This window comes from Pelophylax lessonae (genome assembly GCF_965119305.1).
Source record: "Pelophylax lessonae genome assembly, chromosome: 12".
NCBI lineage: Eukaryota > Metazoa > Chordata > Amphibia > Anura > Ranidae > Pelophylax > Pelophylax lessonae.
In genome coordinates, this window is record NC_138779.1 from 120,630,492 (window position 1) to 120,644,123 (window position 13,632).

The 13,632-nt window shown below is 40.7% G+C and overlaps 1 protein-coding gene across 1 annotated transcript in view; it reads left to right on the forward strand.

Moving 5' to 3' along the window:
* Positions 1-13,632, forward strand: part of LOC309568223 (serine/threonine-protein kinase SBK2-like) — an 86,848-nt gene that overhangs the window by 67,427 nt on the left and 5,789 nt on the right. Inside the window, exons 2-3 of the mRNA XM_082273886.1 lie at positions 2,272-2,452; positions 11,520-11,722. Coding sequence (XP_082130012.1) covers positions 2,278-2,452; positions 11,520-11,722 — 378 coding nt within the window. The 5' untranslated portion in view covers positions 2,272-2,277. The remainder of the gene's footprint in view (positions 1-2,271; positions 2,453-11,519; positions 11,723-13,632) is intronic.

The following is a 13,632-nucleotide window of genomic DNA, read 5'->3' on the forward strand; positions in this document are numbered from 1 at the left end:
TTTTCTAAGAACCTTACACTTCTCTTTTAAATATTGTCTTTCCATTTAAAATAAAAATAAGGTATGGCTCCCCCCCCCCCAACCTCCAGAGCGAACTAGCCCAGCATCTCAGAACTATAGGCTGGTATCAACATAGCCAAAGACCATACAGCGGTTTAGTAGGACAGGTTCCACTCAGAACAGGCCTCGCCATGATCGACCAAAGAGGTTGAGTGTAAGTGCTCAGCTTCATATCTAGAGGTCGTTTTAGGGAAATAGACGTATGACTGCTGCTAGCATTGCTGCAGAGGTTGAAAGGGTGGGGGGGGGGGGGGTCAGCCTGTCAGTGCTCAGACCATACGCTGCACACTGCATCAAATTGATCTGCATGGCTGTCGTTCCAGAAGGAAGCCTCTTCTAAAGATAATTCACAAGAAAGCCCACAAACAGTTTGCTGAAGACAAGCAGACTAAGGACATGGATTACTGGAACCATGTCCCATGGTCTGATGGGACCAAGATAAACTTATTTGGTTCAGATGGTGTTAAGCCTGTGTGGTGGCAACCAAGTGTGGAGTACAAACACAAGTGTGTCTTACCTACAGTAAAGCATGGTAGTGGGAGTGTCATGGTCTGGGGCTGCATGAGTGCTGCCGGCACTGGGGAGCTACAGTTCATTGAGAGAACCATGAATGCCAACATGTACTGTGACATAGTGAAGCAGAGCATGATCCCTCCCTTGGGAGACTGGGCCACATGGTAGTATTCCAACATGATAACGACCCCCAAACACACCTCAAATATGACTGCTGCCTTGCTAAAGAATCTGAGGGTAAAGGTGATGGACTGGCCAAGCGTGTCTTCAAACCTAAACCCTATTGAGCATCTGTGGGGCATCCTCAAATGGAAGGTGGAGGAGCACAAGGTCTCTAACATCCACCAGCTCTGTGATGTTGTCATGGAGGAGTTGAAGAGGACTCCAGTGGCAACCTGTGAAGCTCTGGTGAACTCTATGTTCAAGAGGGTTAAGGCAGTGCTGGAAAATAATGGTGGCCATACAAAATATTGACTCTTTGGGCCCAATTTGGACACTTCCACTTAGGGGTGTACTCACTTTTGTTGCCAGCAGTTTAAACATTAATGGCTGTGTGTTGAGTTATTTTGAGGGGACAGAAAATGTACACTGTTATACAAGCTTTACACTCACTACTTTACATTGTAGCAAAGTGTCATTTCTTCAGTGTTGTTACATGAAGAATATATAATAAAATATTTACAAAAATGTGAGGGGTGTACTCACTTTTGTGAGATACTATATATATATATATGTATGTATACACAGTATATATACAGGTTATTACGCTATTACGCCACTTCCGGGACCAGGTGGCACGCAAATTGGACCGCTGAAGCAGCGTCTGCCTGTGGTATCCACGGATTGTACTTTACTTGATGTAAATGTTGATGTCTGATGTCTGATTAAATGTAAGTGCATCTACCTATTTTTAATAAAACTGCCTGAATATACTTGACTATATCGGCCCCTTTTCATTTATCCTAACTCTGAGGAGCATTGGGTTAGCATAACATACTTAGCAGGTAGCTATAGGGTGGACCTTCCTGTCGGGCACAGTTACACTCTGGGATCCAGATCTCTACTTGTGTACAACTCTGCTTGCACTGACCCCCTATAATTAAGGGGTCGTGTTTTCTGGTAAGAGCTCCTACACACCGGGTGTCCATTTGGTGAAGGGACTGAAGAACTATTATTATTATATGTGGAAAGTCATCTTTTAGAGACTGCACTATTAATAAGTTTTTTTCAGGACTTCTTCAGATTGTTGGTGTATGGGACTTTACTCAACAAATTTATTTATCCATTTATTTTCACCAATATTGTGTTTGCACACTGCAATCAGTTATTTAGTTTTATGTCATTTATATGTATTCACAATTTATGTTATTAGTCAAGTGCACTAGTAGGTGAGCGCAGCATTTTATACCTCAAGGTATAGTCACTTTCTAGTATATATACTGTACAAATGTTTCCTTTCATTGAGGGTTTATACAAGACCAAAGTACAGGCATAGACAGTGAAGCATAGTGAAGTACATGAGAACGACAAGCTGAAGTGGGTAATATGGAGGTGCCACAATGGTTGATAACCATGAGTGCTTGAGACAATTTTTCACATGAATTTAGGATGCTACTACTTACTGAAATTATAAACAGTTCAATATGACTTCTTAAACTTTGTAAATTAAAACCAATTTTTAATTTGTTTTACAATTAGGACAAGATGTCAGTCATGGACTCAAATATCGGTTTGACAGCAGCTACCATGCTTGAAGAGATGATGGAAATCACTGGTCAAAACTTGGTTAGAATGGAAGTTGAAGATCATTATAAATTCATTAAACAGCTTGGAAAAGGGAAATATGGCCAAGTAACCTTAGTTATCCACCGTCAAAGAGGTAATTACAAGTCACAGAAAATTACAGATAACTGTATTAGGAGAATTGTCAATAGTCTATTTCAGTTCATCTGATTATTTCCACCTGATTCAAGGCATTTATGATTCATGTATGTTTCCTTGAACATTCGACATTACCTCATAGGTAGATTTTGCTCCATCTTTTGTTCTGGAGACAACTATACTACATTTGATTTTTTATCCCTTTTTCTCTCAATGACAAGGTCAACAGGACGAACGTAGGTAGCAATAAAACTTTTAAAGGGGACACATCAAAGAGGCACTGGGACTTTAATACAATTATTACAGAGTAGTACAAGGAAGATTGACAATTGTTCGAAATACTCACTGGCTCTGGCTAGGCGGCTCACGTTCAACTAGGGCTACCCTCCAATGGGCACACAGGAATCTCAATTAGTGCTTAAACTCTATTAAATTCTATTTGGTTTGGCATTCCTTCTTGTGGTTTAGGCTCTGAGCAATTAAAACTTGACAGAGGTTATAGCACTTCCCCACCTAATACAAAAAATGGACTTTTGATTTTTGCCTTAAAGTGAAAGTAAACTCCCATGTGTGAGTTTTACCTATAGGTAAGCCTATAATAAGGCCTACCTATAGGTACTGTAAAAATCTCCTAAACGTGCACCATTACTTTAGATGCAGCCGGTAACCTCACCGGCACATGCGCTATGATGGAACGGCATACCTGTGCCTTTCCTTCAGAGCCATGCCGTTAATGGTGAGTCACGCGCACATGTGCAGCCCGGAAAGAAGACTGGGTGAAGATGGAAGCGCCTTCAGCAGTGACAGCACGCTGTTGAAGGGCTTCGTTTTCAGGTAAGTCTGTCATAATGTGCTACAAGGAAAGAAGGCGCTAGAGCTGCAGTTCTAAAGAACAGAGGGCATGGAAGGAGGCAAACAAAAAATAAAATAAAAATAAAAAAGGGAAGGTAACAAAGTCCACGTACTTCATAAAAGTACTACAAAGTCCATGTACTTAGGGTTGCCATCAGGAGGAACTGAAACCAGGTATCCGGGGCTGCAATAAAGATAAAAGAGAGAGGCGTCTCTAATTGAAGACTTTTACAGTTTAATAGTTTAAACGGTAAAATAAAAGTTTAACAGAATAAAATCAGGCACATCAATGAATAGTACATCAAGGGATCCTCATGGGTGTCTTGTCCCATGCGCTGACGGTGTCCTGCAGAAGGATGTGTTGTCCATACAGCCTCGCTGGTCACCATCTGAGTGTTGGCTGAGAGCTAGATGTATGTCAAAATGAGGCTCGGGACGCAGTTGGCTTCGGCAGGGCGAGATTATGACGTCACCGGTATGCAACGCGTTTCCGAGCATGTGTACTGCAAATGTTGCAGTAGCCGCGCTCCTTTTTCAAAGAATGCCGAGCCTATCATTATCCAGCGATGTTGCAGGAGTTTCTCAGGTGCTCAGGACTCCCCTCCTCATTGGCTGAGACAGCAGCACGGCGCTGTTGGCTCCCACTGCTGTCAATCAATGTCAGTCAGCTAATCAGGAGTGAGAGGGGGAAGGGCCAGGTCTGAATGGAGGAAGAGCTGGGCAGCTCTGTGCAAAACCAGCTGCATAGAGCAGGTAAGTATAACATGTTTGTTATAAAAAAAAAAGAGACTTTATGATCACTTTAACTACTTTAAGACCACAAGGATTTGCCCCCTTAATGACCCTTAATGACCTATTTTGCGACTCAGCACTGCGTTATTTTAATGGACAATTGAGCGGTAGTGCAACGCTGTACCCAAACAAAATTTACGTCCTTTTTTTCCCACAAATAGAGCTTTCGTTTGGTGGTATTTGATCACCTGTGCAATTTTTATTTTTTGCATTATAAACAAAAAAATAACGACAATTTTGAAAAACAAAAAACAAAATTTTTCACATTCTGCTATTTAACATTCCCACAAAAAAATTAAAAATCAAAATGTTTTAACATTTTAGGCCAATTTGTTTTCTGCTACATATTTCTGGTAAAAAAAATTTCAATAAGCGTATTTTGATTGGTTTGCGCAAAAGTTATTGCGTCTACTAACTATGGGAATGATTTATGTAATTTTTATAGTTTTTACTAGTAATGGCGGCGATCTGAAATTTTTTGTGGGACTGCGACATTGCGGCGGACAGATCGGACCCCTAACTGACATTTTTGACACTATGGGGGTACCAGTGACATTACTACAGTAATCAGTGCTAAAAATATGCACTGTTACTGTAATAATGACACTGGCAGGGGAGGGGTTAACAGTGATCAAGGGGTTAAATGTGACCTTAGGAGAGTGATTCTAACTGTGGGGGGGGGGGGGGGGGCTTGGCTTCTGAGATGACCACAGAGACATGTGATCCTATATAGAAGGATCACATGAGCTCTGTGATCATTTCAGGGAGAAGGACGGTCAGCTGTGTTTACAACAGTCGACTGTCCTCCCCTCTCTGTGAGGAGCGATCGCGGGTGTCAGGCGGAAATCAGAGCCACCTGACACACGCATCGGCTTCCCCACTGGCGATCGGGGGTGGAAGCGTGCCGTTGTCGGCATGCGCTTGCTCCCTAGCTCCTCCCAGGCGAGCGTCGTAGACCTACGTTGTTTTGCCTGTACGATCCAGCCTGCTGCAGTAAATATAAAGTAAGCGGTCGGGAACTGGTTAAAGATGTTACTAGCCCTTGTACCCTCTGCCAGTTTCCAGACAAAGCACTTTTTATTTAAAATGTCATTTTGCCCAATCTGTCCTTACAGTCATCATATGAATGTTGCATACATATAGCAAATACTAGGAAGAATATGCCTAGTGTGATGTTTAGGAGGACATGTATTTTCTGTATATAGAAATACACAAAATAATTCCTCAAATTATTTATAAGCTAGTCTTACGTAACACTGTAATGTATCTTTGAGGTTTCACTAACAAGATGTATCTAGTAGAGATGCCATGTTGTCCACATACCACTATCACGCATGGCTTTCACAAATTAGAAAGACTAATGGCTTCCAAGCACGCACTGTCTATTGCTGTGCTCTAAAGGAAGAATTTAAGATCAGTTTGCAGGTCACTAACTCAATTCCTGTCACTAGAATCCCTCTGCATTTCACAGTCACTGTCCAGATCCTTCTGTGTGAAGCTAGATTCATGGCCAAAAGCAAACTAGTAGCATATTTTAGAAACTGTTTCAGCAGTATTGATACGTCAATAGAGGCTTACTGTATGGTGCCTTTTAATGCTCACTAAATCTGTTGCCTTTCATAACTCAGTGGCTCTTTCCTCAGTGTGATCTTACAAAGCACCTTGAAGTATAGAGCCAGATTTATACTGCGTAATATGAAATGTTGACTCTGATTAAATTACACTCTGACATGTAGAAGCAGGTCCTAATTTGTGTAAAGGTCTTATAGGTCAGGGCCTTGAGCAACAAGGCCAGCAGGGGTGCTTCATGGGATAACTGTGCTTTTAAAATACATTAGCCCTTTTAATATTAAATATTAAGGGGCACAAAGCAGCGTTATAAATATAACCTCTTATCTCTACTTTTTATTTCTCTGTGATTTGAGAGCTGCAATCAAAGGCAGATGACCACCTTCCATTACATTCAGTCTGCCTGCAGTCTGTGCTTATCAAGAAGACAGTGTAGGAAGACATATGTATACTAATCAGGACTAAAAACAACATGGAATGCATCTACTCCACTAACCTGTTTATTTCAAAATCTTTATTAGCCGGAGGCATGCATGATAGCTTTTTTTTACAGTTTTTTACATATTAGAAGCTTCTAGAAGAGGAAAACCCCTGCATATATTTAGGTTGACCCTGCCCAGTCCTTATCCCCATGCTGTCAGTTGTGCTTGCAGCTCCCTCTCTTCAGCTGTACATTTTTGTATTTGTATATGGTACTGATGGCCAATGCAGACTGTCAACATACTGTATATTAAAAAAAAGAATGTTTACACTGTTGTGGACCTGCGATGAGAGGTTGGAACTACATTGAAAAAAAAGAAAGAGGTAAAAAGCTATATTTGCAAAATGGCTTGTTGTCCTTGGATATATTAGAAGCGATGATGAGGTTAATTTACTAAAGGAAAATAGGCTGAGAGGGGAGAAAATCGCCAAGTGCACCCTTGGTGTAGTAAAGCTTCAAAAATCAAAGGATAAAATAAATCAAATATTCCACTCACAAAGGTAATGATCGAACAAGCGTGAGACAGATAAAGGCTCTGTGCAGTGATGTCCTGCCCACGATGGAGCTATCAGTCCATGCCACTGCGCCTTGGTTCTGGTATCAGAGGGATTGCGGAGGACGCAGGGGGAATGTCTGAAGCCAGGAACTCAAGCTGACAACCTCGGAGTGGAGAAGCTAATCAGGACACGTTTCGGAGGCAAGCCACGCCTCCTTCTTCAAGGGAGGTTTCAATTGCCAATGGAATTTTCCTTTAGCTTATTGAATGTGGTGAAAATTCGCTTTGCAAAGAATATCCAGTCATATGCAAGGAAAAAAAAAAAAAAACAGCATCTTCACTTGTACATTTAAGGATGATTGTCAGCAGAACTTCACTTTTTTCACTAACTCAGGGAAAATGTCCTTGCAAAGTAAACAGCCTACTAGCCTTTATTGGTGAAAAGGATAGGTGCGCTAAACTCATATACAATATTCCCCCTAGGGGAATAGATCACAACGTGAATGCTCAATGTGTGAAGAAAAAATAAATCATTATATCAAAATATAAACATATTGTGGACGTGCTCAAGTGTGTCAACTGAAATCAATAGTGGAACACAATCTTAACACTCGGGTGTGTCAACTAAGATAACTAGTGAAACACAATCTTCAAAATAATAATAATAACAAGAAATATAAATATAAATGTAAAGTCCAATCCAAAAAAAGTCCAAATGGTGCTGAACATAAGGTGAACTCCTCAGTGAAAAATCCACAGCAAACTAGGGTGCAAATAGTCCCACCACCGTATCTGGATTGGCTCCTTACCAGAGGTAAAAAAAGTAAGGGCATAAGGTGACACAAATCCAGATTTAGAATACCCACGATGGATCCCTTAAACCACACCTGGAGAGGGGATGAGCCTCTTACCAAAAGAGTAGTAGATATGGGCTAGAATCACACACTTCTCATGGGGATGGATAGTTCCCTCCTCTGGTTTCCGGGTCTGGATATGTCCCCTCCAGGTCCAGTATCTCGGACCTCCGAGATAAACTCGCAGTGTCCCAGAAGTAGAAAAAAGTACAATAGGGCAGTACCGTACAGACCGTTTATTTATAAATGTTAAAAACACTCACATAAAAACGACTTATCCGGGCAAACACAGCACATCAATGGAGAGAGGCCACGGCTGCCTGCAGCGCGGTCCGCGGTGATGAGTGATCAAAGCTACTAGCCTTTATTAAAATGTGTTTCAATGTGTTTCAGATACAGTTATCCTTTTAAGGTGAAGAGCATTGAGGTGCAAGTATCCTATGCGGTTGATTTACTAAAAGACGAGAGTGAAAAATCTGGTGCTGCTGTGCATTGTAGTCAATTTATCTTCAGCTTGTTTAACCGCTTGCCGACTGCCCCATGCAAGTATACTGCGGCAGGGCGGCTCGGCTGTGCAAAATCACGTAGATCTACGTGATTTTGTGCACACGGTCTTGGCGGTGTCTAAACACAGCGGGAGGCGGGCTGCAGGAGGTGCGGCGGCGATTGCCGCTGGCCTCCTGCAATCGTCAGAGAAACTGACAGAAGAACTGCCTGCTTATGTAAACAAAGCAGGCGGGTCTTCTGTCACACAGGCAGGGAGAGATCAGGAGTTTCAGCTAAACTGAAACCCTGATCTCTCTGTGCCTGTCACAGAGCCCTTCCCCCCCCCACAGTGAGAAAGCATCAACAGGCATACATTAACGCCTTTGATCACCCCCAGTGTTAACCCCTTCTCTGCCAGTGTCATTTATACAGTAACAGTGCATATTATTTAGCACTGATTACTGTATTAATGTCACTGGTCCCCAAAAAGTGTCAAAAATGTCAGTTAGGGGTCCGATCTGTCCGCCGCAATGTTGCAGTCCAACTAAAATTCACTGATCGCCGCCATTACTAATAAAAACAAAAAAAAAAGTTCAAACATATATACCATAGTTTGTAAACGCTATAACTTATGCGCAAACCAATAAAAATATGCTTTTTTTTTTACCAAAAATATGTAGCAGAATACAAATTGGCCTAAACTTATAAAAAAATTAGATTTTTTAAATTTTTTTAAAACAGAAAGTAAAAAATATTGTGTTTTTTTCAAAATTGTTGCTCTTTTTTTGTTTATAGCGCAAAATCTAAAAACCGCAGAGGTGATCAAATACCACCAAAAGAAAGCTCTATGTGTGGGGAAAAAAGGACATTATTGTATTTGGGTACAATTTTTCACGACAGCGCAATTTTTTTGTTAAAATAACGCAGCGCCGTATTGGAAAAAATGGCCTGGTCATTAAGGGGTAAACCTTCCGGAGCTGAAGTGGTTAATTAAGTCTTGACAAAAAGAAAAATTGGAAGATGATTGGTTTCTATGCACAGCTTCTCCAGATTTTGTACTTTTCATGACCAACCCCCATTATTTTTTGACACAAACTTATGGAAGAAATAGAGGGAGATATGACATTGCTTATATTAACCACTTCCATTCTATTACTAAATTAGTCGATCCAGGTGGATGGTGGATCCTTCCCGGTGGTACCACGGGAGGAGGGGGGGGGCCACCGATGAGAGGCGAGGTGGCACCGCTCTCCTGGCTCTGTGATAGTGATTGGCAGCTATGGAGCTGCCGCATCACTTTCAATTTCAAGCTGGGAGTCGGCTAAACAAAACCCACACAAGCTGATAGCGGCTACTGCAGCCATCAGCTCATGAATAAAGGTTCACTTTTTGGAAGTATGTAGTACACCTAAAGAGCTGAACTGGTTAACAAGTTTGGTGTGTCTCATTACACACCTCTGAGAATAATCCGAATTCCTACCTCACAATTAATTGGCTGAATGGGCACAAATTCCTACAGACACACTCCAAAAATAATTCCCAGGAGAGGCTATAGCCATGAAGAACAGGTGGATAATCCCATGTAAGGGCAATGGTTTTGGAATGGGATTTTCAGAAAGTTCATATAGATGTGATGGTCAGATGTCTGCAAATGTTTGGCCATATAATGTATATAAAATACCCCTCAGGAAACAGAAATAACATAATATTTCCTGATGTCACTATAAGAAATAAAACTAAAAATCTTTTGTAACCAGGGTTTGTATATACAAACCCAAATCCAAAAAAGTTGGGACACTGTACAAATTGTGAGTAAAAAAGGAATGGACTCATTTACAAATCTCATAAACTTATATTTTATTCACAATATAATACAGATAACATATCAAATGTTAAAAGTGAGACATTTTTAAATGCCATGTCAAATATTGGCTCATTTTGGATTTCATGAGAGCTACACATTCCAAAAAAGTTGGGACAGGTAGCAATAAGTATAAAAAGAGCCTCTCAGAGTGGCAGTGTCCTTTAGAAGTCAAGATGTGCAGAGGATCACCAATTCCCCCAATGCTGCAGTGAAAAATAGTGGAGCAATATCAGAAAGGAGTTTCTCAGAGAAAAGTTGCAAAGAGTTTGAAGTTATCATCATCTACAGTGCATAATATCATCCAAAGATTCAGAGAATCTGAAACAATCTCTGTGCGTAAGGGTCAAGGCAGAAAAACCATACTGGATGCCGTGATCTTCCGGCCCTTAGAGGGCACTGCATCACATACAGGAATGCTACTGTAATGGAAATCACAACATGGGCTCAGGAATACTTCCAGAAAACATTGTCGGTGAACACAATACACGGTGCCATTCGCCGTTGCCAGCTAAAACTCTATAGGCCAAAAAAGAAGCCATATCTAAAGATGATCCAGAAGCGCAGGCGTTTTCTCTGGGCCAAGGCTCATTTAAAATGGACTGTGGCAAAGTGGAAAACTGTTCTGTGGTCAGACGAATCAAAATTTGAAGTTCTTTTTGGAAAACTGGGATGCCATGTCATCCAGACTAAAGAGGACAAGGACAACCCAAGGTGATATCAGTGCTCAGTTCAGAAGCCTGCATCTCTGATGGTATGGGGTTGCATGAGTGAGTGTGGCACGGGCAGCTTACACATCTGGAAAGGCACCATCAATGCTGAAAGGTATATCTAAGTTTTAGAACAACATATGCTCCCATCCAGATGTTGTCTCTTGCAGGGAAGACCTTGCATTTTCCAACATGACAATGCCAGACCACATACTGCATCAATTACAACATCATGGCTGCGTAGAAGAAGGATCCGGGTACTGAAATGGCCAGCCTGCAGTCCAGATCTTTCACCCATAGAAAAATTTGGCGCATCATAAAGAGGAACATGTGACAAAGAAGACCTAAGACATCTGAGCAACTAAAAACCTGTATTAGACAAGAATGGGACAACATTCCTATTCCTAAACTTGGGCAACTTGTCTCCTCAGTCCCCAGATGTTTGCAGACTGTTATAAAATGAAGAGGGGATGCCACACAGGGGTAAACATGGCCTTGTCCCAACTTTTTTGAGATGCCATAAAATTTAAAATCAATTTATTTTTCCCTTAAAATGATACACTTTCTCAGTTTAAACATTTGATATGTCATCTATGTTGTATTCTGAATAAAATATTGAAATGTGAAACTTCCACATCATTGCATTCTGTTTTTACTCACAATTTGGACAGTGTCCCAACTTTTTTGGAATCGGGTTTGTACATAGATGCACTTGCATAGGATGAGTTGGTGTAGTATTAAGCTGTGTGTCCATCTCTGTCTGCTACAGGTCCCAAAAATTGCTTTTACTGTACATTTGTACTATTTTTTTACACCTAGTCTGAGTTAGACATCAGATAGATTACAAGTTAGTCTATTAATAAAGTATGGAAAATAGCAGATGTATTGTGCAGCAAATATAAGTTTATAATATTCAATTTTAAAAAAAAATATGTTTACTTTTTTATGTATACTTATTTTACAGGAACACCTATGGCTTTAAAGCTTCTTTCAAAAACTTTAACCAAGAGACAGAACTTCCTGTATGAATACTGTGTGGCTCTATCCCTATCTACTCACCCAAATATCATTGGCATGTTCGGCATTGCATTTGAATCTTCTGAGCACTATGGTTTTCTGTATGAAGCTGCCCTGCAAAAAGATCTTATTTCCATTATAAAACCAAGTGTAAGATAACGTTATATTTCTGATGTAACATTTTTATTGTGATATAATATGAATATTATTTGTAAAATATTGTATTATGATAAAGGATCATATGGGTAATCAGGAAACATTTGATAAACTACGGGGAGGAATAATAATGTAATCAAGGATCCATTTATGTGCTTACTCCTGCTGACTGTAAATGTGTTCTGTTAAATAAAGTCACCGAAACCTAGTATTAAAAAATACTTTAAAGGTTAAAGTAGAACTTTATGCTTAACTTTTTTTTTCATTCAGGATACAGTGAGGGAGTGTTATAACCTCTGTCAGTTTATTTTTTGCCATCTGTGTTCCACAGGGAATATTCACCTTCACTTCCTGTACCATAGCCAAAACAGGAAGTGAGAGGAAATCCCTGAAAATTAAGGGAATCCCTTGAGGACCCCAAGCCATCTGAACTAGTGTCCCCATTGGAAGAATTCCTCTCTATTACTTTTCTGGGGACAACCCAATATCTGGGATTTTTTTTTTACTTTCACCTTCAATACTAATAGTAAACAGAACAAATTGAGAGGGTGAATCTCCCTAATGGGGGCACAAACACAATGGGTGTTTTAATCCCTCTCCAGGCTATCCACAATTAAAAAAAAAAAGTTTTACCTTTAGTATACTTTAAGTTCACCTTTTGGGAAAAAAGTAAAAAAAACACATATTTTCGCAGGAACAAAAAAAAGTGCATTTCTATTCTCTTTCACCAAGAGCCTGCAAAGCATTGCACCCATGATCAGGATCCTGCAGACAAGGATCGGGGGTGCGGAGGTCAGGTCTGGAGCATGTTACACATTACGCCCAAATTATGGGTGTAATGTGTACCATGCTCTGAGAAGGGAACATATCCTTTAACAAATACTCTTGCGAGTACATTACCTACAGGAACAAAATCTCCAGTAAAAAATGAAAACTTTTAAGGCTGAATCAGAAAGTTTTCAGATATGAAATACAGAAAAATAAATTATTTATTTTCCTTACAGTGGTTTTAAACCCCAGATAGGAAAAAAATAACAAAGCACATTCCGTTATAGTGTGTACTGACCTGAGTCCAAACCACCAAGTCTGGTTCCTCTCTGATCTTTTCTCTCTCTGCTGTTTGCATGGCTTACTCTTAAAGCAGTTGTTTTTTTTCGGACCTGCAAGGTAAAGGCATAATGTGCTAGTATGAATCACATACTGAACCTGTGAAACCTGAAATTAAGCCCCCCAGGGATGCGATGTAATCCCTGGAGGCAGCATCCATCTTCACCCGATCTTCCTACCGGGTCCGCGGACTCCAGCTGTGTGACAGGCCGAAGCCGCAATGACGTCACTCACACGCATGCACAGCGGAGCTGTCATTTACGTCACAGGTATCTGAAGGCACGGCAAGGATGGCTGTTCCTTCAGAGCGCATGCGCCGATGACGTCATCGGCTGCATGTAATGTAAATATCTTCTAAATGGTGTACGTTTTGGAGATATTTACAGTACCCATAGGAAAGCCTTAATATAGGCTTACCTATAGACATAAATTATGCCTTTGAGTTTACTTCCTCTTTAATAGATTAAGTTGACACTTCAGCCTCCGACAAGATGGCATTGCCCATCCCTCCACCAGCACATAGCAGATGACTCATACCCACAGCTCTTTGTTTCTCTGAGCCTGTGTGGGTGTTAAATTACACTGTGCTCTGTGCTCTAGCTCTTCAGCATGTGATGCCAGGTCCTCACCCCCTGTTTTCCGCTGATGAGAAAATCATTTCATCTATGTGTTGTAGAAGGCTGTACAGAACAGATGGTTGAAGATAATCAGGTACAACTTATTTAGGAGGATTTATTGCATCATTTGAGGATAGTCACCTCAGTGGGTATGTGTAAGAGTTTACAACAACTTTAAGG